Below are 22,832 nucleotides of genomic sequence, written 5' to 3'. Positions count from 1 at the left end.
GAAGTAGGGAGAGAGGGTAAGGTGATACCTGTTTGTGTGTGCCTATATGTGTGTTTGGATAAGAAGTACTGGGAGAAGGGGTCTTTAATAAAACTAGCAAGAGAGAGTTTTGCATTTGAAGAGATGTAGATTTCCCTGTTTTTTACATAGGGGTGAGGAGTTTAAACAACCAGCAGTGGTTGTACACTTTGTAAAACTGAATAAAGGAAACTTCATTTAAAATAGAGTCCATGGAGTGCCTTGTAGCTCAGTCAGTTAAGTGTATGACTTCCTGGGTTATGGGATCCAGTCCTGCAGCAGGCTCCACACTCAGCAGAGAGTCTGCTTGAGATCTCTCCACCTGCACCCCCATAATAAATAAAGAAATCTTAAAAAAAAAATATTGAGAGTCAGGATGCCAGAAGGGAAAGATCTTTTATGCCCTATCCTTGGTTGTCAATTGCAGACCTCAAGAGAAAGAGCATATCCTGCATTCTCAGTCAAAGAACCCTGTACTTTACTAGCCCTGTAGGAGGAAGAAAGGTTTTCTCCTTGCCTGGCAACAGCCCAGCCAAGAGACATCCACAGCTTGCCCATGAAAAGCCACTCCACTTTGAACTCCCAGTAAATTTCAATTTTTTTTTAATAACAGCCCCTTCCAACTCCTCTCTTTCCTCTATAAGTGTTTCTTATCTTTGTTCTCCAGACTGGACTATAATTTTGTCATAACATGCATATCTTGGAATGCAATTCTCTGCTAGTCCCCCAAAAAACCATTTTGTTGTTATCAGTTTCTATATCATTTATTTTTATTTTTTTAATATTTTATTTATTTATTTGACACAGAGAGATCACAAGTAGGCAGAGAGGCAGGCAGAGAGAGAGAGAGAGGAGGAAGCAGGCTCCCTGTCGAACAGAGAGAGCCTGATGCAGGACTCAATCCCAGGACCCTGAGCCCAAGGCAGAGGCTTAACCCACTGAGCCACCCAGGGGCCTTGAGACAAATCTTGATTGTGATGAGGTTTGCCTTGTATAAAGATAAAAGGAAAAAATCCAAATGAGCCTTATAATAATAATAAAAAGAAAAAAAGAGATATATGAGGACTCTTTTAGAAAAAAAAGTAAAAGGAACTCAAAGGAATAGCCATATTCCTGGAAACACTCTAAATCACGATCCCCCCCAAAAAAACAAATTTCAAGAAAAAGTCAACCATTCTAATGATTATTAATTATTGAGTAGTTTCTATGTATCAGCATGTTGGTGTTCATTATTGAGAAGTTATTATATATCAGAGCTATTATCAATACATAACATATACTAGCTCATTTAAACTTTGTAATGATCCCATGAGCTATTGTTATACTGCTTTTAGAAATAAGGACTTGCCCAAAGTCATAAGCGATTAAGAATTCAAAAAGGGGCACCTGGTTGGCTCAGGTCATGATCTCAGGGTTCTGGGATTGAGCCCTGCATTGGGCTCCTTCCCACTCAGCAGCGAGTCTGTTTCTCCCTCTGCCCATGCTTGTGCTCTTTCTCAGATAAATACAAAAGAAGAAGAATTTTAAAGGACATAGGAATTATGAGCAGGTGTAGAAATTCTTTCATTCATTCACTATTTTATGGGTGCTTACAAAGGTCAGGTACTATTCTAGGCACTTGGGCTATACTAGTTTGTGGAGAGGAAAGAATCTTGCCTTCAAGGGACTTGCATTCATTCTAACAAGATGTTTATAGTGTTTAGGAATGTTGTGAGTTCTGCCCGGGAAAAAGAAATCAGAACAAGATATTGAAGTTGGAAAGTACATGGCTGGGGGTTGGTAATTAAAGACTATAGCTGAATTTGAGATATTTTTAGTGTGTTTCAGAATCCTAGCTTGTAATAGGATAATTTAATCCATCCAGTCACATATGTTTTGTGAATTGGTACATTTAGTCTTCCTTCTGTATTGTATGCGTTCTGTTTTTTAATGTTTTCTTGATGCCTCCTTCCCTTACTTTTTGTTACTTAGCCTATTTTATCCTTACTTCTTTGTATAGTGTTTTGAAAAGAATTATTCTACTGATGGCTACCTTTAAATTATGTATAATCTACATTTCTTTACCTCTACATTTCTTTTCTCAAGCAGAGAAAATTAGTTCCATAAAGCAGGCTCTTTACATATCTTCTTCGGTATTCTATCTCTGAACTTAACACAATGGTAGTATTAAAATGTATCTGTTTTATGAATGAATAAATTATTAGGTATTAACTACATGATCATAATTCTGCTCTGGGGCCAAAGATAGACTCTGGGGAATGATAAAAATTATAAAATGAATGCAAAGAAAAGTAGGAAAGAATTCTTCAGAGAGTGCCTCTATCCCAATCCAGACACTAATTCTGTGTTCTTAAAAACTTACCCATCCTCTTTGCACCTCTATTTTTCACTTGATAAATTAAGGAAAGTGGATTGATATGGTGTTTTTTTGTTTTTTTTCTTTTACCTTTTTTATGAATTACAGATCCTTTTGAGAAACCTATAAAGGCTATATCACTCTTCTCCATAAAAGTTTTATACACATACATATCATGAAATATAAGTTGACATGTTTTATGAGATCATGAAAAGCTTTTAATGTACATATTATAATAATATGAAAACAATAATAAAATTTTTTAAACATTTAAAGGCAATTATCTAATTCACACAAAGAACACACACACACTAAATCCTCTGCATACTTCGTAATAAATAAAGCTCAAAACTTTCAATCAGGACAAAGCATTTAACCAAAGTAAGAGACAAAAGGTTTATAAATGTGAAATGTTTTGAAATATTAAAGTCCAGTGCCTTCTTTTAAGTTCTCATAACATTTACTTCAAATAAGGATGAAGTTGTTTAAGCTTAGCTTTTCTTGACAAACCAATTCTTATTGGTCGACTGCAGGTCTTAAGAGGTAGTATTCTTGAAATTCCATGTGAAAAATTACTACCTAAAATATAAGACAATAAAAGTACATGAGGGAATAAAAATTACTTGTAGTTTCTAAGCTTAAAAAATTCTACTTCTCATCAACATCTAGCAATATTTTCTGAATCACTGAGCTAAGTGCTTTAAATGCATCAGTTTGCTTATCCTATCTCCATTTTTAAAATGTGAAAACCTCAGCACAACAGAAGTTAAGTAACTTGCCCACATAAGATAGCAACTAAATAAAATCAACATTCCAGTCTGGCAGTTTGACTTAACAACAGCAAAACTATACAGTTAACTTGATGTTGTGGCTTTAGAAACCAAGTCATTTCTCTACTAGAAGCTTAACTGTAGGTTTTACTATTAATGATCTCTAATGGAGATTATTATCAACGATATTGCACAAATACATTTCACTATTATATATAAATGGAGGGCTCTAATTTTGAAATTTTTATATAACATCATACAGTCATATTCAAAGTTCAAAGCATTTCATGGACAACGAACGGTTGACCAGACAGGTAGGATCAACATTCTTGATAATGAAACACAAAAATATCTTTAATTTTCCAAATGCTTTTTTAAAAAAAAATAGTGAGGTACATATGTAAAGCTAAAAATGTATCAAACTTTAAGCCAGCTTCAATCAAGTAGTATGATCTTAATATAATAGCATATTTTACTAAAAATGGTGTAATCAACTTAATACTTTTAACAAAAGATAAACAGCATGATTTCTACTAAGCTGAACCAAGTAGAAACTGTGTGTTTATCTATGTAAACATTAATGAAATAAAATACAAAGCTTAACTATATATAAACAGGGAGAAAAAACTTACTACGAAAATAGTTATAAATATGTTTATGATACTTTGTTCAACATTAAAAGTATACAGTTAATTATAAAAGTAAGAGAAAAAGCGTATTACTAGTTTTTTTCAGTTTTTACAGAAAAAGGGATTGTCCAAATAAAACAAAATTGTTGGATCATTTCTGGATTTGTTTATAAATTTGTTTATAAATTAGATAATTTCAGAAATTTATGCTAAGTGAACTTCTTCATTATGAGATTATGATTTCAGAACAAAGCAAGAATTAGTCTACTTGATTACTTTTTCAAAGAATAGCTTTCCTCTTTCGTAGTCTAATATAAAAGATACTTCTGGTAATTTTGCAATGGGTAGGAAATCACCAAACCACTTTGTATCAACAGCAGGCTCTTTGCAAAGCATATGCCCTTAAAGAGTCATCAGGTTGTGGCTATGAGGATATGCTTCTTTGTCTCCTTGGATTTCTTCCTTTTATATTATAAGTAATTTTATTATTTTATTATTACTTTTATTATTACTGTGCACCAGATTAATTTATTGCTTTGTACTATTTAACAATTCTAAACGTTCAAGCATTAAATTATTTATTTTAAAATTCAGTGTTAACTAACTGAACTTAAATAAGTTAAAAAAGCAGTGTTTAAAAAAAGCCATAAAATGGATTAGTAATCTTTTAGAGATAATATTAACTCAAATGTTTTCTAAATTGTTGCAAGTCAAAATACAGTCCACAGGCTAGCAGTATCTACATATGTTAGGAGCTTGTTGGGCATACAGAATCTTAGGGCCTACCGCACAAAAGAATCAGAATCATTGAACAGGACACCCAGGTGATTTGTATATACCTTCAGGTTAGGGAAGTTTGGGTGCTAAATGATATATAAAGCACCATGTGTACTGACTGGCTGTCATATTTCACATGTTCAAAATAATTTCAAACTACTTTCATTTTCTACACCACAGAGAAAGGAGAGAGAAACAGAGTGAATCCGGATGCACTGGAAATATTAGAGGTAGATTTAACTGGAGGCATCATGATGACAACTGAATAAATATAAAAAACACTTCAGCATCACTGTGAAGCCAACCATTTCCCAATGCCTTTAAGACCACACTGCATAAGCAGTCACCCACTCTACCTAGGCAGAATTAGTCCTTGTTTGCTAGCTCTGCTTCACACCATTTCCCAACTTTTTCCTTACACTATGGATTTTAACAAGTCTCAGGAAAATCACTCCATTTTTATGCACTACGAATGTCAATCCAAGAGGATAGTCTTAACATGGTACTAAATAACTCTGACTGTCCATATGATTTTTCATGTTTCATGACAAGGCTCTTTTTCTTGTAAAAGCACACTAGAGTATTATGGGTTCAGATATTCCCAACAAATGTAACATTTTTTTTCCAATTTGTGTACATACTTCAATTTTCCTCATATATCCATTCCACTGTTACAATTATGACCATGATGACAATAGGAGTATGAGCTACCTACTCTTCTTCCTTTCTATCTCAAACTACTTGCCTAAACCCAATCTCTTCCTGTTTGTCCTAGAAGAAACAACCTATTTCCTTTCCAGGCTAATTCTACCACTTTGTTTTGAATCTCAGAGTATCGTTCTTTCAATTATTCCCTTTATTCAAAGGAGAAGAGACTACCTAGGGGCTCTTGACCTTCCAAGGAATGAGATTAATTTTTAAGATTATCTCATTGTAAACTAAGAAGAGAGAAACAGGCACAGTTTTCAAGTGACTGAATAAAGTTATCAAGGATACATCCTACAGATGATGAAAGGTCAGGAAAAAAATTTTGAGGAATAATGCATGACTAAAGATGTTTTGGTTAATATGTTCACCTATATCATTACTTTTTCTAGATCCAGTCTTGTGGTGTAATGCCAGCAATTTCTGACCATATGAAAAAGTCATTTAGAAAAGTTTCCTAATTTCAACCCTACCTCTACTTCACTCCCATTGGTATCACAAGTTAAAGTGGATATTAGGTTGGGTAAGCCTGGTGGTGGGTATTAAGGAGGGCATGTATTGCATGGAACACTGGGTGTGGTACATAAACAATGAATTATGGTACACTGAAAAGAAATTTTAAAAATAAATTTAAAAATTAAAAAAATTGGATATTAAACTTAGCGTGTTTTATTCAGCTGTCGTAGACCTTTTAGGCAATGGATAAAGTTAGTTGTTTAACTTCTCTTTAGTTTTATTATTTAGTACTAATCAAATTTTAAATGTCATAGTCCTAGATCATGTTAACATATCTAAGTGATAATAACTTTTTAATTACTAAATAAAATATCCATATATAAATCCCCATAATAAGGAACATAGACAAAACAATATGTAATTGGGAATAACATCTCATCAATGAAAATCCAACTTAGATAAATGCCTTTTTTGGTTTTGCCAATTAATGTTACATACATTAGATGTGTATATTAGCCAAAAAACAAACAAACAAACATACAAACAACAAAAAAAACCCACACACTTCATCACCTAGTTATTGCAATGCATCACTGCAAATACAGAACTATGGTTTCGTAGAGCACATTTCCCAGTAATATTCTAAGTGGAATTTTAATTTTTAACTGATTTATAACTACTGGAATGTGCATCAGTAAAATTTAATGGTTACAAAAGTGATAAATCTTTGTATTTATCTTCTCACAACCTGAGGATATTCTCCGCATGCTAAAAAATACAAAATGCAAAAATCATCTCTAAAGGTATTCTAGAAAATAACCAAAAATCTTACCTCCCTTCAGTAAACAATTAGATTTTCCCTCAAGTTCATCAGAGAAATAAGCAGGTCTTTTAGGTGAAGGTTTTTCACAGTCTGCAAATAAAAATCAATATGTTACAGCAAAAAGTAACTTTTACACAAAATGTTAATACTATAAATAAATTAATTTCTCAAAAATGTTTCCTCCTATTGGCTTCTAATATTAAATAAATGAAGCAGAAGCAGGTCTCACCAAGGCTCCTTTTAAAAAAATTCATCACTTGTGTCCTTCAACTTCAGGGTATTATTTAGTGTTTGACCAGCCAGGCTTTCATAGGAAAATAATGTGCATCTGTAAATATTGTCTTACTCTTTACCTCGCTCTCCTTTTTTCAAAAAATTATGTATTTGGCCTACACAGATAAAAGGCAACAATTTTTTTCAATCATGAGAAAAAACGTTTTAACACTAATTTCATACCTTCCTTGGAAGTAGAATAAAATTCCTCTTCCAGGGTTCTTGGACAGCTATATTCATTTGGAACTTCCTGTTCTCCACGATCGGGTATTGTTTTCCATTTAAATGAACTTTGGTGTCTTTTAGGCATGTTAGGACATGTTCTAGCATCACAGAGCAAGGAAGACTCACATACTTTGTTGACTGTAACCATTTTCAAATCTTTTTTTATCTCCATTTTTACCTCTTCAATATCATTCTTTTCTCTAAAGTAATTTTCTTGCCCATTGTTTGTTTCCACAGCACTTGGAATTTTGTTTTCCTTACTAATTTCGTGAAACATATGAAGTTCTTCAAGTACTAAATCAAATTTACTCTTCATCTCACAATCATTCACTATTGTCAGAGCTTCTGTTGATAAACACTCAGCAGTTAAGTCCTGAAAACATTCATTGTTCCCTAGACTCAAATCAGTTTCAAATTGATGATTAACACATTCTGCAGAATCATTCTTTGGATGAAAATGCTTTGAAGTAGCCAACTCACTGTCTTGCAAAACACTCTCATATTCATTTCTGTCAGCCACATTATTTTGATTAACATATTTCGTTTCTTCCAGATTTACTTTTTTACTCATTAAGGAAACTGGTTGCATAGAAAACATGCCATCCACTGAATAGAAATTACTTTTCTCTTCCTTTTCTATCTTAATATCTTTGTTAACTTGACAACTGTTGGGTAAACTTTGTGCCATGACTTTTACTTCTGCCTTCAAAATTAGGTCATGTTTTTTTCCTTTGATTTCACTTAGCAAGTTCATAACATTTTGCACTTCGATTAGAGTCCTAGGATTGGTTTGTTCACTATGTTTTAAGTCGGGGTTTGTTGGTATGGCCAGTTGCCTAATATTGAAGAAATCTTCAAATATGCACTTAAAATTAAAGCTACTGATCTTAGCACACTCCTGTTTTCTTTCAGTGTCTAAATCTGGGTTGTACGAATTTATTTCATAAAATTTTTCACTAACCTGTCTACGGCCTTTCTGTATAAATGGAGAGCCAGACTTAACATGTGTTGTAACAGTATTAGGACTACAGTGAACCCAATTTTCCTCATTTATGAATTGTTCAGGAAAACTCTTATTCTTGTAAATTTCTTTTGTCAAAGAAATTTCCTCCTCCTCATCAAAATCCATTAAAAGAGGAATTTTTTCGTATGTTTCAAAAATTGGAATATGTTTGTTTTTAGTTGTCAGACAAAAGGAATTGATGGTTTTTTTCTTAGACTCCTCAAAATCTTGATCAGTTTTAAATAACTTTTTTTCTAACATAGGTTTCATATCTTCTAATAGTCTTGAAAAAGTTGAAATCCTTGCTAGCTTTACAATATGATTTTCCTCTATGTTTTTTGAAAAATGCAAATGCACTAACCATTTGACAATGCATCGCTCCTCTAACTTAGAATCATTTTCAATTCTCATTAAAGATTCACAGTTACTGAGCAAAGACGTTATGTTGTTTTTCAATATGCTATTTAAAGGTTCTGAAACACTAGTTTGTAAATACATGCATAACATATTCTTTCTAATGACATTCATATTCTTAGTTATTAGATTTTGAAGATCAGTTTCCTTTTTATCCTTGAAATTTTCACACCAGATTAAAATATTATCTTTTTGATTTCCTGAAATATTTTCATGAAAATAAAAAATTGCCATAATGAAACTTCTAAAAATATTGTTTAAATGAGAGTCTTTTTGTGTAGTATATTTTAACTCTAGCATATTACTGTTTTCTCCCTTACCATTTAACCAAAATAAAATTATTAAAGCCTTTTGGCTACCAAGTGTTCCTACCATGAGCGGTTTGGGTTGTTTTTCATGTGTTTTCATGGCTTTTGGATAGTGATAATCTTCTTTGCTTAAATTATCTATTTCTAATAATTGTAGAAAATTCATTTTTTCTCCAGTTGTCTTAGTATTTTCACTTTGAGTCTTGTAATTATCCATAATCCAACAACTTGCCCTCTTTTTTCCCAAAACATGTCTAATGTTACAGTCCTGGCTTTGAGAGTTTTCTGATCCGGTAAAAATGTAAATGTCCAGGCATGTTTCTACTTCTCCCAAGTTTGCATTCCTTAGTATTATAGTGAAATCCTTTTCAGAGTCTGTTACATCAGATATGATACTACTGTGGTTATAGTAGTTTAAACTGATCAAGTCTTTTTTTCTCACACAAATATTTTGGTTGCTGAGTGACTGGTGGTTACTTTCATAGCATGCAGAAAAAATATTTTCTGCATCGGCTTCCACAATGTTTTTATCATCCTGTAACTTTTGCTTCTTAACATCAGGTCTATTTTTGGACCAGTAAATGTTTGTGAAATCCCTAACATATGCCTCGTTTTTGTCATTCTTTTTCTTTGCTATTTCCTTTAAATAGACAGAGGACATTTTGCTATTTAAATCAGTTGGAAACTCAGGGATACTTATTGTGCTGCTATCTCTAAAATAGCTGGCTTTGGCGATTTCTATGCTGGGCTGGTTTTCAGATTTTGAGATATTTAGTGTTGATGCTGAAATGTTATTTTCTTTTTTATTTGATGGCTTAACACTGTCAACTTTACACCTGTTCTTAATATCATGAAATGTTGATTTGGTTTCCTTGGGAAAGGTGACATCCCTAAATAGGTTTTCTGTCTGTTTTACACAACAGTGGTCTTCCTGAATATTGTCTCTCCCTTGGACTAAATACTGGTTTCCGTCCGCGTCCTTAACTCCAGGTAAATCGTGTATTGAGGCGTTGGGCAGAAGCGAACCGGCCTGGGCTTCAGCGCCATCGCCGCAGTGCGCCCTGAAAACCTCGTTGTCACCCAGCCCTGCTTCAGGAGACCTTCCAGAAGCCCTCAAGCCAGAATCAAAACTTTGTGAGGGGAGAGACTGCAAACAACCACTCATCTCCGATTTGCCATTTTGGCATCGCAGATTAGCTATCTGCTCCCCACTGACGGGTTTCCCCGCAGACGAGTCTGTGGAGTGACCAAAAATCACGTTAGTTGAAACAAAGGGCGCCCTGACGGGTCTGGGCGGCAACTGCCAGACTTTTTCCACCTCAGACAAGCGAGGCACCAAAGGGAGCCTCCACTGCGCCTCAGAGGCACTGCCCGGTTCCGTTAGACGTGGCCGCTTACTACTGGGGGGTTGGGAATCAGGGTCCTCGACAGGCGGTAAAAAGCAGAGAGGTTCCCCGAACTCCGCACCCCGCGCGCTGGAGTGCGTGAGCGACATGACTGCGAACCGAGACGTTCTGAGGTGCCTGCGGGCTGGTCTTCGAAGTAGGCTCCAGGCGACTCCGCCTAACCCCAGCCCTCGACGCCCTGGTCACGCCCCTGACACGCCCCTTGAGGCTGCTTTTGACCTCAGACTCCGAAAAAGTCCCGCCCGTGACACGCCCCCGACACGCCCCAGGAATAGGCCCCGCCCCCACTGTGCCTTGAGCTGGGGAGCTCCGAGTCTCTCCCCCAAAGTACAGCGCACCGAGGGCGGTTACGTTGTCTATTTTTAGCGCCTCTTGCTAGTGCCTGGACTGTAGCGGCTCTAAATATTTTCTTCCCTTTGGTAGAATGAAGGGGAAAGTCAGAATCTCTCTCTCTCTCTCTTTCATTTTCCCTCTTTTCAAGTTTGAAAACAGAAACTTTATTTTAAAAATTCTAAAATTCTGTTTACCTCAGAAGCGGCTTCACCACAGTTGCTCTAGAGCGTCTTCTCCAGTTTAAAAAAAAAAAAAAAGTGTAGTTTTGTGAGCGCGGGTCCCAACCGCTCCGTGTCAGGAGTAATTTTTTAAAAAGACTCTTAATCACCCCAGTAGCATTTAAAATCAGATTTCCACCTCACTAATAAAGTGTTGTTTAGGGGAAAGAAGGCACTGATATTTAACAATCGGAATATTTTAGGGGGAAAATGTGTGGAAATAATTACACAGATAATTATTAATCTTCACATTAAAACAGTAGAAAAATCGTTTTCATATGTGCTGTGGGGTTTCCTTCCCCAACATTGTGGATATAAGATTTAAAGATAAAAACTGTGTTTCAACTACTCCAGTTACTGTAAGCATAAATAATGATACAGTCTCGACTCCTACCTAATAAATTGTGCGGACATTATTTTTCTTTTTCCTCTGTTTTGAGAATAATTTATTTATTATTTCAAGTCAGCTCTGATTTTTTTGTCAATTTCGAAGAAGAAAGTGATTTTCAAAAATGTTTATTATTATTATTATTATTATTATGTACATATTTATTAAGAAATACGTGATTACTGTTCATTCATCAAAAACCTCAGTCCCCTTAATGGTCTTTTCAAAGTTGGTCAGTTTTATGTGCCCTGGTAAAAATTTATAAGAACCACAAAAATGTGCTTGAGGAACCCTAATTTTGGAACCCATGGGAGCATATATGGCAAAATGTGACTAGCATACTACTTTATGTAATAAGATGTTCATCAGTCTTGTGAATACTCTTAGATATTGTGATTTCAATTCTGGGTATCTGCTATTACTTTGGCTTGTTAATTCCTCAAGAGAAATGTTTGCTTGGATTTGTAGAAAGCCTTGCAGTATAAGCACTTCATCAACATTAAGAACATGGCAATTGCTTAAATTATACATCAGTGAGTTCTCAAAGTGCTGCTTCTATGTATCTTGAATTCCATTCCTTTTTTTACCACAGACTTGCCACAATTCTACATTCCATACAAATGCAGTCTGTTCTATGCTTGTGATCAGCCCATAAGGACTGACTTGCTTGGCTAACAGTGCACTAACATAATATTAGGAACAAGCTTTCTTTTCTTTCTTTCTTCCTTCCTTCCTTTCTTTTTTTCTTTCTTGTTTTTTAACCTCTGTCCTCAATGTGGGGCTCCAACTCATGACCCTGAGACCAAGAGTTACATGTTCTACTTACTGAGCCAGGGAGGTATCCCAAGAACAAGCTTTCTATTAAATGCCATAGTTTTGTGATTCTAGATTGATTTGTAACTTGGTATCTGTTTCTTAATCTTACTAGTTTTCCAAGAACATACTCTTTTTTTAGATCGCCATGATACTATTATTTAAAAACTATGGATTGTTGGGGTGGGGGGTGGGAGGTTGGGGGAACGAGGTGGTGGGTATAAGAGAGGGCACAGATTGCATGGAGCACAGGTGTGGTGCAAAAACAATGAATACTGTTATGCTGAAAAGAAATAAAAATAAAAATAAAAAACAAACAAACAAACAAAAAACCCTATGGATTGTTTAAGGACTAGAATTCAAATAAAACCCAGAAGTATTATTTGAATTCAACAATTGTTTGAGAATTGGGTCTAAGACCCTGTTAGGTGTACAAAAATGTACAGGGTTTGTAGGTTTGTTTGTTTTTTCCTACCCCAAAGAAACTTCTAGCAATGAAGACAGAAACAAGAAGTCTTTTTTTGCACATACTTATTTAAACATTACATTAATGACCACTGTCATTTCAGTCAATGCCCGTTGAAACTATTATGTTTTTTTGCTTTATTTTTTAAATGTTATCTTGAAAATACACTAGTTATAAGTGAGAAAGGCAAAAAGTTGCATCTTCAACTCATCAGAATCAAAAATACAAATGAGACTTGTTCAAATCTTATCGACCCTTCCAACCCCATTCCAAATGTCACGTAATGACCTTACATGCCTTTTCTTTGAAAGCTCCTACCTCCTTAACAGCAGTAACCTGAGCTTTGAGGGCAGCACCTGCCCTTCCTTTCGGTTTGCTGTCTTATTATAGTCCAGATCTGAATGAACGAGAGCATGAAGTAAACCCATACAGAAAATACAACACAGGCTCCCCTTAGAGTTAAGTCATCAGTTCACTCAGTACCTCAGAATGTTTAGTCTTAATGTCCTTAGCATGGCATGCCAGATCTTCACAGCTAGGTCCTACCTTATGTTTTTTGGCTTCATTTTTCTTTCTTTCTTTTTCTCTTCTTCTTCTTTTTTTTTTTTTTTTTTTTTTACAATTTGCACTATGTTGCCAATACCAGGCTGTTTGTTATTTTCTTGCTTTTCCATGCATGTTTTCAATGTCCTTCTCTTTCTCCAGCTGACAAATTCCTATTCAGCCTTAAATGGTTCGACTCAAAAGTGACTTAAACTGTGAAAGCTTTACCTCCTCCCTGCTCTGTTGGATCCCTGGGCAGAATGACTTGCACCCTTACCTGTATAAATAAAGTTCCTATAGAACTTTATTTTTAACTGAATTATAACCCTTAAAGCATCTTACTCTATGGAGTTGTTTACATCCTCTCCAGCAGATTTTATGTTAACAGGCCGAAGATTTATTCACTTTTAAATTCCCAATGCCTCACACTGAATACTTCAGTTAAGGAGGAAAAAAAAAAGAAACAACAGAATATTGTTACTCTACCTTTACCAATCCAAATGAGGGTTAGTGGTGTCTTGAGAGTGTCTTAAGTTTCCTGTTTCGGTTTTGGTTTTATATGTTAAAAATGGAGACTTGCTTGAGACTAAACTACCATCAGGGCCAAAAACTGACTTTGAATAGTACTGGTTTTAATATCATTTAAGGTTTTGTTTTGTTTTTAAGATTTTATTTATTTATTTGAGAGAGAGAGAGAGAGAGAATGAGTGGTAGGGAGGTGCAGAGGGAGAAGCAGACTCCCTGCTGAACAGGAAGCCCAAAATAGGGCTTGATCTGAGGGCCCAGAGATCATGACCTGACCAAAGGCTGGTGCTTAACTGAGTGAATCACCCAGGTGCCCAGCACTATTTAAATTTAATGGTAGGACGAGATACTTGATATGGCAGTTTTTCTCTTTTATGTCTCCAGTAAATTTTATACATGGTGAATAAATATACTAGACCTAAAACTTTTAGACTGACAAGATAACAAATATCTTTTCAAGACTTAATAAGAACCACTAACAAAAAAAAATGTAAACCAAATACAGGGGCTAGAGAGGAAAATATCATCACTGCTAAAAATATTTAAAACAAATATGGCTGGATGTAATATAAATAGCACATTTTCAAGTCACTAATAAGCACTAGGTGGGAAAATATTTCGGAAAACCATGATGGCGTGTATATCTTCATGAGCAATTAAGCGTTCAGAAGAGCTCTAATGGTAATTTATAACATAAATATAATCTTAAATGAGACAATGTGTGTGCAAATACTTTACACTATAAATCATCACATTATTCTCAATTTTCACTAATGATATCATTATCTCCCCCAGTTTCCTACCCTAGAAACTTTCAGTGTTCTTAACTTTTTCTCTCTTTCACTCTTTACCCCAAATCCAACTCCTATGTAGACATTCATTAAATCATGTTAATTTTACATCAAACATGACCCTGAAACTAATTCTTATTCTTTATCCATATTATCTCAGCTTTATTCTAGGCTGTCATCATCTCTGGGAATATTGTAGTAAACTAAATTTTCTATTAGTCCCCCTCAACTTCTACTCAACACTACTTACTATAAGAATTTTTTTCTTAAAATATTCATCACGTTATTACTTCCTTAAGAATATCTTTTGATTTTTTGATACTTAAAGAATAAAATACACACTCTTCAGTTGGGCATACAACATTCTTCATAGTTTATCTCCGAACTGTTTTTTCAGCTCTTCTGTCTACTTCCAAAACAACTCTCTTTCCTGCAGTTCTACACCTCTCACCTTTCCTTAAATATATAAGGCAATTTCACAATTTCAGTCTTGGGCATATACTGGTTCATTTACCTTAGGTGGAGTGGCAGGCCTTACTCGAAGTCTTCTGAAGTGATTCCAAAGTTTACAGCTACAGTTTTATCTGCAATCCCTTCTTTTTCATTTTTAAATCTTACCTTATTAATGTACTATTATATTTACTGCATGTTTAGCTAGTCAAAAATAACCTTTCTCTTGAAACCTCAGTGTTAGAAAACCAGGTGGGAATGTTCAGCTATTTACAACCTCCATTTGATGTTCTAATAAATTTCAGCATCAATTAAAAGATTCTTTGCTGCTGAAATAAAAGTAAGAGTCTGTATTATTTCTGGAATTCATGCAATTGTAAATAACAGCTTTTTAAAAAATTAATTGTGAATTCTTTTTAATTAACTTTCCCCAAGAAATCTTTTCAAGATTTTGAGATGGTAAAATGTCTATCATTTTTTTCATTATACAAACTTATAATTACATAGATTGCTTTCTCTCTTTGTACAGTTTTTCCACTGAGACAAATCACTTTGTTTTGGTTGGTTGCACAATAAATATTTAGCTGGACATTGCAAATTCATAGAACTACCATTTACCTCCACTTTTTAAGGAATTATACATTTGCATTAAATGTAAAATACATTTAATATGAAAACTATGTTAACCATAATTTAATTTTTTTATCCTGAAAGAAATACAGAATAGTGTTTAGGTGATTAGGCTTCGGCATCAAATTATCTGTGTGTGAATCTATGCTCCACCTCCTCTTATCTGTGTAACGTGAACAAATTGCTTAACCTTTTGGAAATGCAGATTCAAATAAGTGGAAATTATAAAATAGAACGTACTTCATAGGTTATTGTGTAAATTAAATGCAATACACCAGTTAGATGAGTGATCGACATGTAAGTAGGTGTGCACTAAATTTTTTAAAAATTACAGTAGTTATTATTAACATCAAATTAGCTATGTGCTGGGCTAGCTCCTACAGGTTCAGATGAACTGACAGTCAGCATCTCTTCCTAACCATACATTTCAGAAATTTTATGTGAGTACCTTGGATTTGGACCATGACAGAAGTACTTACATCACTGAAACCAGCAAATACCACAAATCAGGGTTTGCTTGTTTCTTCCTTTCTAGAAAGCCCATTGTTAAATCATTACCAGTGTAATTCTGAATCAGATTCTATCTTCCAGTAGTTCAGATACATTACTATGCCATCAATTCTCACAACAGAATTGGAGCTGTAGCCAGCCAGGTAGTTTGTTTTTTTTGTTTTTTTTTGTTTTTTTAAGATTTTATTTATTTATTTGACAGAGAGAAATCACAAGTAGATGGAGAGGCAGGCAGAGAGAGAGAGAGAGGGAAGCAGGCACCCTGCTGAGCAGAGAGCCCGATGCAGGACTCGATCCCAGGACCCTGAGATCATGACCTGAGCCGAAGGCAGCGGCTTAACCCACTGAGCCACCCAGGCGCCCCGCCAGGTAGTTTTTTGTATCTTGTCTGGTTGAGGTCAAAAACAACTTGACAGACTTTATATTGATGCCAGCACATACTGTAAAAACCTTATGTAAAAAAAAAAAAAATTAAAAAAATGAAAGACAAAACAAAACTGTATTAGTTTGTTTTAATCTCATTTGATACTTTTTAGGAGTGGAGAATGCAGAATTTGCCACAAAAAAAGAAAGTATCTATTTCAATATTTTAAGTTGGTTCAGAGTTCTACAATTTCAAGATGGAAATAAGTTTGGTTCACGGAAGAATAATGGATAAAAAGAGTGTTTCTTCCATCATTCTCTAGAGTAGAGTGTAATCACTCTTTACTATCAATCAATAATCATTGACAACGGAATAATAGCATAGTTTTTAAAGTACTTTTAGTGGATACTTTCACTTTTAGTGATTTAACTCCCCTTTGGTTTGCTGAACATTTATTATGTGCAAGGAAGTATGCCTGATACTGAAGTAAATATTATGGCATATAAAATACATTCCTTGTCTCTAAAGAATGTATTCTAGCAAGAAATATGCATATAAAAGGATAATAAAACATACATGGCCCACTATATAGGCTAATCAGCCATTCACAACTTTGTCCTAAACTACCTTCCAGCCTGATCTCCAGCCTCGCCATTTCCCTCTCCAGTATCTATCACCTCTACCACACAAAAGTGCTTGCAAATCCCAACTCATTTTGTTGTTATTGATTTCAGAAGACATAAAAGTATCTTCGTTAAGTATTAGGTATTGAAAAATTTAGTATTGTTGAAGAACAAGCACAATATTTTTTTCAAGGAATTTGTAGCATAGCAGAAGAGGCAGACATACAGGGTTTATTATAGTATAATACATATGTGCCACGGTAGAGCTATACCCAGGCATTGAAGAGAAGGAATCAAATCTAGTCTGGGAGCTTAGAGAAGGTGCCCAGAAAGAAACAGTGCCCTCAAACTGATTCTTGAAGAATACATTCTTTTATTCTATCTCTCTGAGCTTATAATTTTCTATAAAACTCCCTTTCCTGGGGCACCTGGGTGGCTCAGTCATTTAAGCAGCTGCCTTCATCTTGGGTCATGATCCCCAGGGTCCTGGGATTGAGCTCCCCATCATGTTCCCTCTGAGAGGGGAGGAGAGTCTGCTTCTCCCTCTGCCACTTCCCACTGCTCGTGCTCTCTCTCTCAAACAAAAACAAAAACAAGAACAAATAAACCAAAACTTTTACAAACAAAATAAAAAATTCTCCCTAACCATAATAGTTAATTTTTCATACACATATCTATAGCATTTCAGACATCTATTGTAATACTTACAAAATCACACAATGGTCAGTTGTATATATATTATCTCTCCAACAAATTATTATTTCCCTGACAGTTGGAGCAATTACATTATTTACCTTTGTATTCCTGAAGTATAACATGGGATCTGCCATATGATAGATAATTTTTTTTAGTTGTTGGGTTGAATATATATCAAGTGAGTAATATATAAAATAAGTATATTAAGAAATAAATAATATAAGGAATTTCAAGAATCATGAAATCAGTTCTAGATAGGGTAGGCAAGAAGGTATCACCAGAGGACAGAATTGAACTTGGTCTTAAAAAATGGGATTTGGTGGACTCAGAGCAATAGTTTCAAGTAAGAAACAAAAATTGACCTAAGGTCCAGAAAAACAGAGCTCTGTTTTCTCAGAGCAAAGAAGTAGAGAAATAGCCTTAGCACTAGACTGAGCAGTAGGAATAAAGAATAAAGATGAATTAATCAGGAAAGTCATTGACCCAAGGCATCTGGCTACAGGAAGAACTAGCCAGTCAGGATGTAAAAAAAACTACACAGGATAAGGGTTACTTGGTTACAATGTCATCTTTAAGAAATTATTGAAAGAAGGCTAGCTGGGAATATAATATGTAGCTAACAGGGACAGAACCACAGTAATCATGGTTGAGATGAAGGTCCTCTTTCTGGTATGTGAAAAACTGAAAGATAAGAAGGAGAAGCAGAAGCGCTGTGACCATGCATTTCCAAGTTGTACTAACTGGAATTTAAAGGAAAAATAAGTAGGTGCATTCTCCAGTATAAAAATGATAAAATAATCAAAGGATTATAAATAAAATCTTAGTTTAATGTGCTGTATGACCATCCAATTTCTATATCAAAAAATAAAGTCTAAAAAGGCAGAGAGGTTTTCTTCTTGGCTTTTGCTTATGAACCTCTGGAGGGTGGAAACAAACAAAAATATTTCAGTTCAAAGAATATTTTGTACAGAATATGTGCTCAATATCAGACTGGGTGCCATGCTCTTCCAAAAAAGTATAGGCTTATAGTCATGAACACTTAAATATGAATGTGTCTTCCTACTAAATAGCCCTCTTCTTGCATGGTAATATAATAGCAATATCTTTTCCACTTTTGCTCTTCAAACTCCTCTCTGGTTGAATAACTTCTTTTAAAAAGGCCAAGTATTTCAATATCTACATGCCACCGAAGAAAAGACTGCTTCCATTAGGTTTGATTTATAGACTAATTGTCTCAAACTGTAATTACCCATCCTTGAAGTACTGATATAAGGTCAAACTTTGTCGGGAACTTTAATATGGAAACAAAATAGCCAGTTTAAACTCCAAATAGTAGTCGAGTCAGTGTGTCTGCAGGACAGCTTGGTGGTGGAGGCTGGCAAACAGAGGGCTAGAAATTAAACTATGGCATCCTTCACCACGAGCCCTTCCTGTAACATTTCTCCCCCAGTACTGATCTACAAGACCGTAAGGATTTGCATGTGGCCAAAACTGCTTAACTACTCTGTCAAGAAATGTACTTTTACTGACTTTGCCAAAGGAATTGTAGAATTACAAAACTACTTTTGTCTTTTTAAATAATTAAAAGAAAGAAAGAAAAGTACTTCAACTGTCAAGAAAACAACAATATTTAGGCTTTTTTTTTTCCTTCCCTTCTTGTTTTATTCCCTGATATGGCTTTTTGGGAATGAATGCTATATATTTGAATCAGTTAAACTGAAATCATAGTAAGAACTTGAAGGTGGTGAGAAATGTGCAGAAATCCACCAAGAGACAATGCAGAAAGAGGTTAAGAACTAAGACTATGAATTCTGTACTTCAGAAGTCCGATTCATGCTTCAGTCCTCTTTACTTGGGTGGTGTATTCATCTCGTGATATATTTCATTGTGTTGTAAGTTCAAGAACGCTATCTGTTTCTGTATCTATCTCTTATACCCATGGAAGGAAGGAAGGAAAGAAGGAAGGGGAAGAAAGGAAGGCATTGATTCTGAAACTAAACTAGTTTAAGATTTGAATCCTGATTCCATAGCTTCCTATCTATGTGACTTTGGATAAATTCCTTAACCCTCTGTTAGAGGGTTACTCTTCTATTAAGTCTGTTTTTTAAAGTATTATACATATTTATTCATTAATCCTCATTTGATAATAGTTAACCTATTTTTGTGACTGTATATCCTAATTCTTTTCTGCATCAGTTGTCTTCACTAAGTTTTTTCTTTTTTTAAAAAATCTTTTTATTAAAAGATTTTATTTATTTATCTGACAGACAGAAATCACAAGTAGGCAGGGAGACAGGCACAGAGAGAGGGGGAGGTAGGCTCCCTGCCCAGCAGAGAGCCTGATGTGGGCCTCGATCCCAGGACTCTAAGATCATGACCTGTGCCAAAAGCAGAGGCTTTAACCCACTGAGCCACCCAGACACCCCTATCACTAAGTTTTTTAATGGTGCTGCTAAGTATAGCCAAATAAGGCCCTCATTACTGAGGACTCAAAGACCTTTACTCTGGGAGCCAGTTCTTTTTTTTTTTTTTCCCTCAAGATTTTATTTATTTACTTGACAGACATAGATCATAAGTAAGCAGAGAGGGAGGCAGAGAAGGAGAGGGAAGCAGGCTCCCCACCAAGCAGAGAGCCCAATGCAGGGCTCTTTCCTTGGACCCTGGGATCATGACCTGAGCCGAAGGCAGAGGCTTTAACCCACTAAGTCACCCAGGCACCCCTGGGAGCCAGTTTTAATCAATGAAACAATCATTAAGTACTAGTATTTATTATTTATTCAATATTGTGTCAGACATCATACCAAGATGTTATGACACAGAGCCAAGGTATTAACAATAAGAACCTTAATAACAATATAAAAGTTTTTAAAAACCTCGTATGTCATTTTCAATAGATTATGTAAATGATACCTGTACATGTGGTTCAGAAGACTTGAGTCCTTAAGGATTGGAGTATATCTAAAGGGATCACAAAGAATATTTATGATTTGGATATAAGAAGAATAGTTTATATATTCCAGATAAGAACGAAAAAGAGCATGACTAAAGGTATAGACAAAAGTGTAAGGTGTGTTTGGGGAATAGTGAGTAGGCAAGTGCATTTGAGAGAGAATATTTTTATAAGGAGGTAAAAGAAGATAGACAGAAAAAAAAAACTGATTTTAGGATACTCAGAACCTTGAATCCCAACCTTAAAAAAAAAGTGTGGACTTTATGCTATAGGAAAGATTATATCTGTGGGTGTGCTTCAGGAGAAAGACGCATTTAAATAGAATTTGGGGGCCACATGGGTGGCTCAATGGGTTAAGCCTCTGCCTTCGGCTCAGGTCATGATCCCAGGTCCTGGGATGGAGGCATGCATCGGGCTCTCTGCTCAGCAGGGTGCCTGCTTCCTCCTCTCTCTCTGCCTACTTGTGATCTCTCTCTCTCTGTCAAATAAATAAATAAAATCTTAAAAAAATAAAATAACATTTTAGAAAAATTCACCTAGCAGCCACTTTTGGGATGAATTGGAAACAAGTGGAAGAGCATGATCTCTAGCAAAATTAGGATCCATTGCCATAGAATCAGAAATATTAAGGACCTGTATTTGAGCATAAACCATAGGAATGGAAAGGAAAATACAAACGGGAGTGATATTTTTAGAAATTTTTAAGAAGTTTTTAGAATTTGATACTGCTGTGCTGTCATGTGGGTAAGGAATCACCAATGATTTTTAGGATTAAAGCCTAAATGATTAGGAAAGTCAATAGAGATACCATTGATAGAAAAGGCAAATGGAGAGGTTATATTCATTTAAGAGTATACCATAGAATAAAGGTGAGAAGTTTGGGTTTAGCTATATTGCACTGAAGAAATTGCTAGACTTTTTCTAGTTGGAAAAGCAGAAACAGAGCTCAACAGCAGGCAAGACTATAAGTGCAAAAGATTTTGTGTCAGTATGTGTATTAAAATGCATCAGCATGTTTGTAAAGGGCAAAAATATCAGAACTGATGCTCCCTGCAACTTTTTATTGCTGTTATTATGTTCTAACTATACATGGCAATGAGCAAAAGGATATAATTTATATTCTGTGCTACTTATATATACAATCACATCACATCCATAAACTGTGTGGGCATAAAAACCTCTTAACTCTTGATGGAAATTAAACCTCATCGCTTTTTACTGGCATGGTTAGCTTGGTTTTAAAACATGATTGCAAAGTGTGATCCTTGCTTTAATGTAGTCAGATTTTGACTGTTTTGTAAGCTGGCAGAATTTTTACTGGGGGATGATATCATCATCAAAAAGCTTTTAAGCAATAGCTCGTTGAAGATATTTCATTTATTGTTTAATATGGTAAGTTTTAATGTTTGAATTTTGGAATTCATTTCACAAAAATTAGCTTGAGTGAGTGGCAAAGAATCTTCACATCTGTAGCATGTGGATTTCAGTGTTCCCTAACATATTGACAATTTCTCTCAAAATATAAAAATAAATAACATTTCCCTTAGAAAATATAAAAGAAAAAACTACTCAAAGTTTATGAAGGCCTTGAAAAGCTATCTTCATGTCCAAGAGAGCTACCAAACAGCGGGGGGGAAAAAATTAAGTCTAGAACAGCCTTCATTTCTCAATGGGAAAAAAAGAGAGAGAAAAGGAAAAAAAAAAAGGAAAAGACAAGAACAGGACAGATACATAGGGTAGAACAGTAGAAAAAAAACATATTCTTTGTGTTGGAAATTATTGCAACACTTGCCAAAAAGTAGTTCAGTTGCAGGGTCTAATGCCAATTGTAAACACTGTTGACCAAATAAGCCTAGAAACTCCTTCTGTCAAGTCTAACTTCCTCTTCCTTTCATAAATCATATGGTGTTCATGGAAATTAACTCAAACACTAAGTTATCTCTAAATGCTTTTTTAAGATATTCCGCTCTATCTGGCACAAACCTGCATTAAATAATAAAGATAATGAGAATAAAAATAGGGTTACTATATTTTTTCCTCTCCACCGAAGTGGCAAGTCATTCACACAGCTTTTTGGATAGAAAAAGCATAAACATAAATAATACCATTCTCTTAGATTAATATGTTTATTAGCTCCTAAGAAAGAGTTTCTCTCTATTTAGAAGTATTTAGAAAGAACTACTTGTAAAAATGCATGTGGAATTCCTAAAGACGAGTAAATTTTAGCTTTTTCAAAACTGACCTTCAAAACTGAGCCTGGAGCTGAGGGAAACTGGAAGGGGAGATGAACCATGAGAGACTATGGACTCTGAAAAACAATCTGAGGGTTTTGAAGGGGCGGGGGGGTGGGGGTGGGAGGTTGGGGGAGT

At 35.0% G+C, this 22,832-nt stretch overlaps 1 protein-coding gene across 1 annotated transcript; it reads right to left on the bottom strand.

Moving 5' to 3' along the window:
* Window positions 1-2,666: 2,666 nt before the first annotated feature.
* Window positions 2,667-10,253, bottom strand: RAD51AP2 (RAD51 associated protein 2). The gene is given in 4 exon segments (XM_032353801.1): window positions 2,667-2,837; window positions 2,839-2,953; window positions 6,544-6,624; window positions 6,991-10,253. Coding segments are annotated over 4 exon segments (3,498 nt in total). The 5' UTR covers window position 10,253; the 3' UTR covers window positions 2,667-2,797.
* Between the last annotated feature and the right edge of the window lie 12,579 nt (window positions 10,254-22,832).

This window comes from Mustela erminea, chromosome 7, assembly GCF_009829155.1.
Source record: "Mustela erminea isolate mMusErm1 chromosome 7, mMusErm1.Pri, whole genome shotgun sequence".
In the NCBI taxonomy this organism is placed as follows: domain Eukaryota; kingdom Metazoa; phylum Chordata; class Mammalia; order Carnivora; family Mustelidae; genus Mustela; species Mustela erminea.
This window is presented reverse-complemented; position numbering and strand designations above follow the sequence as displayed.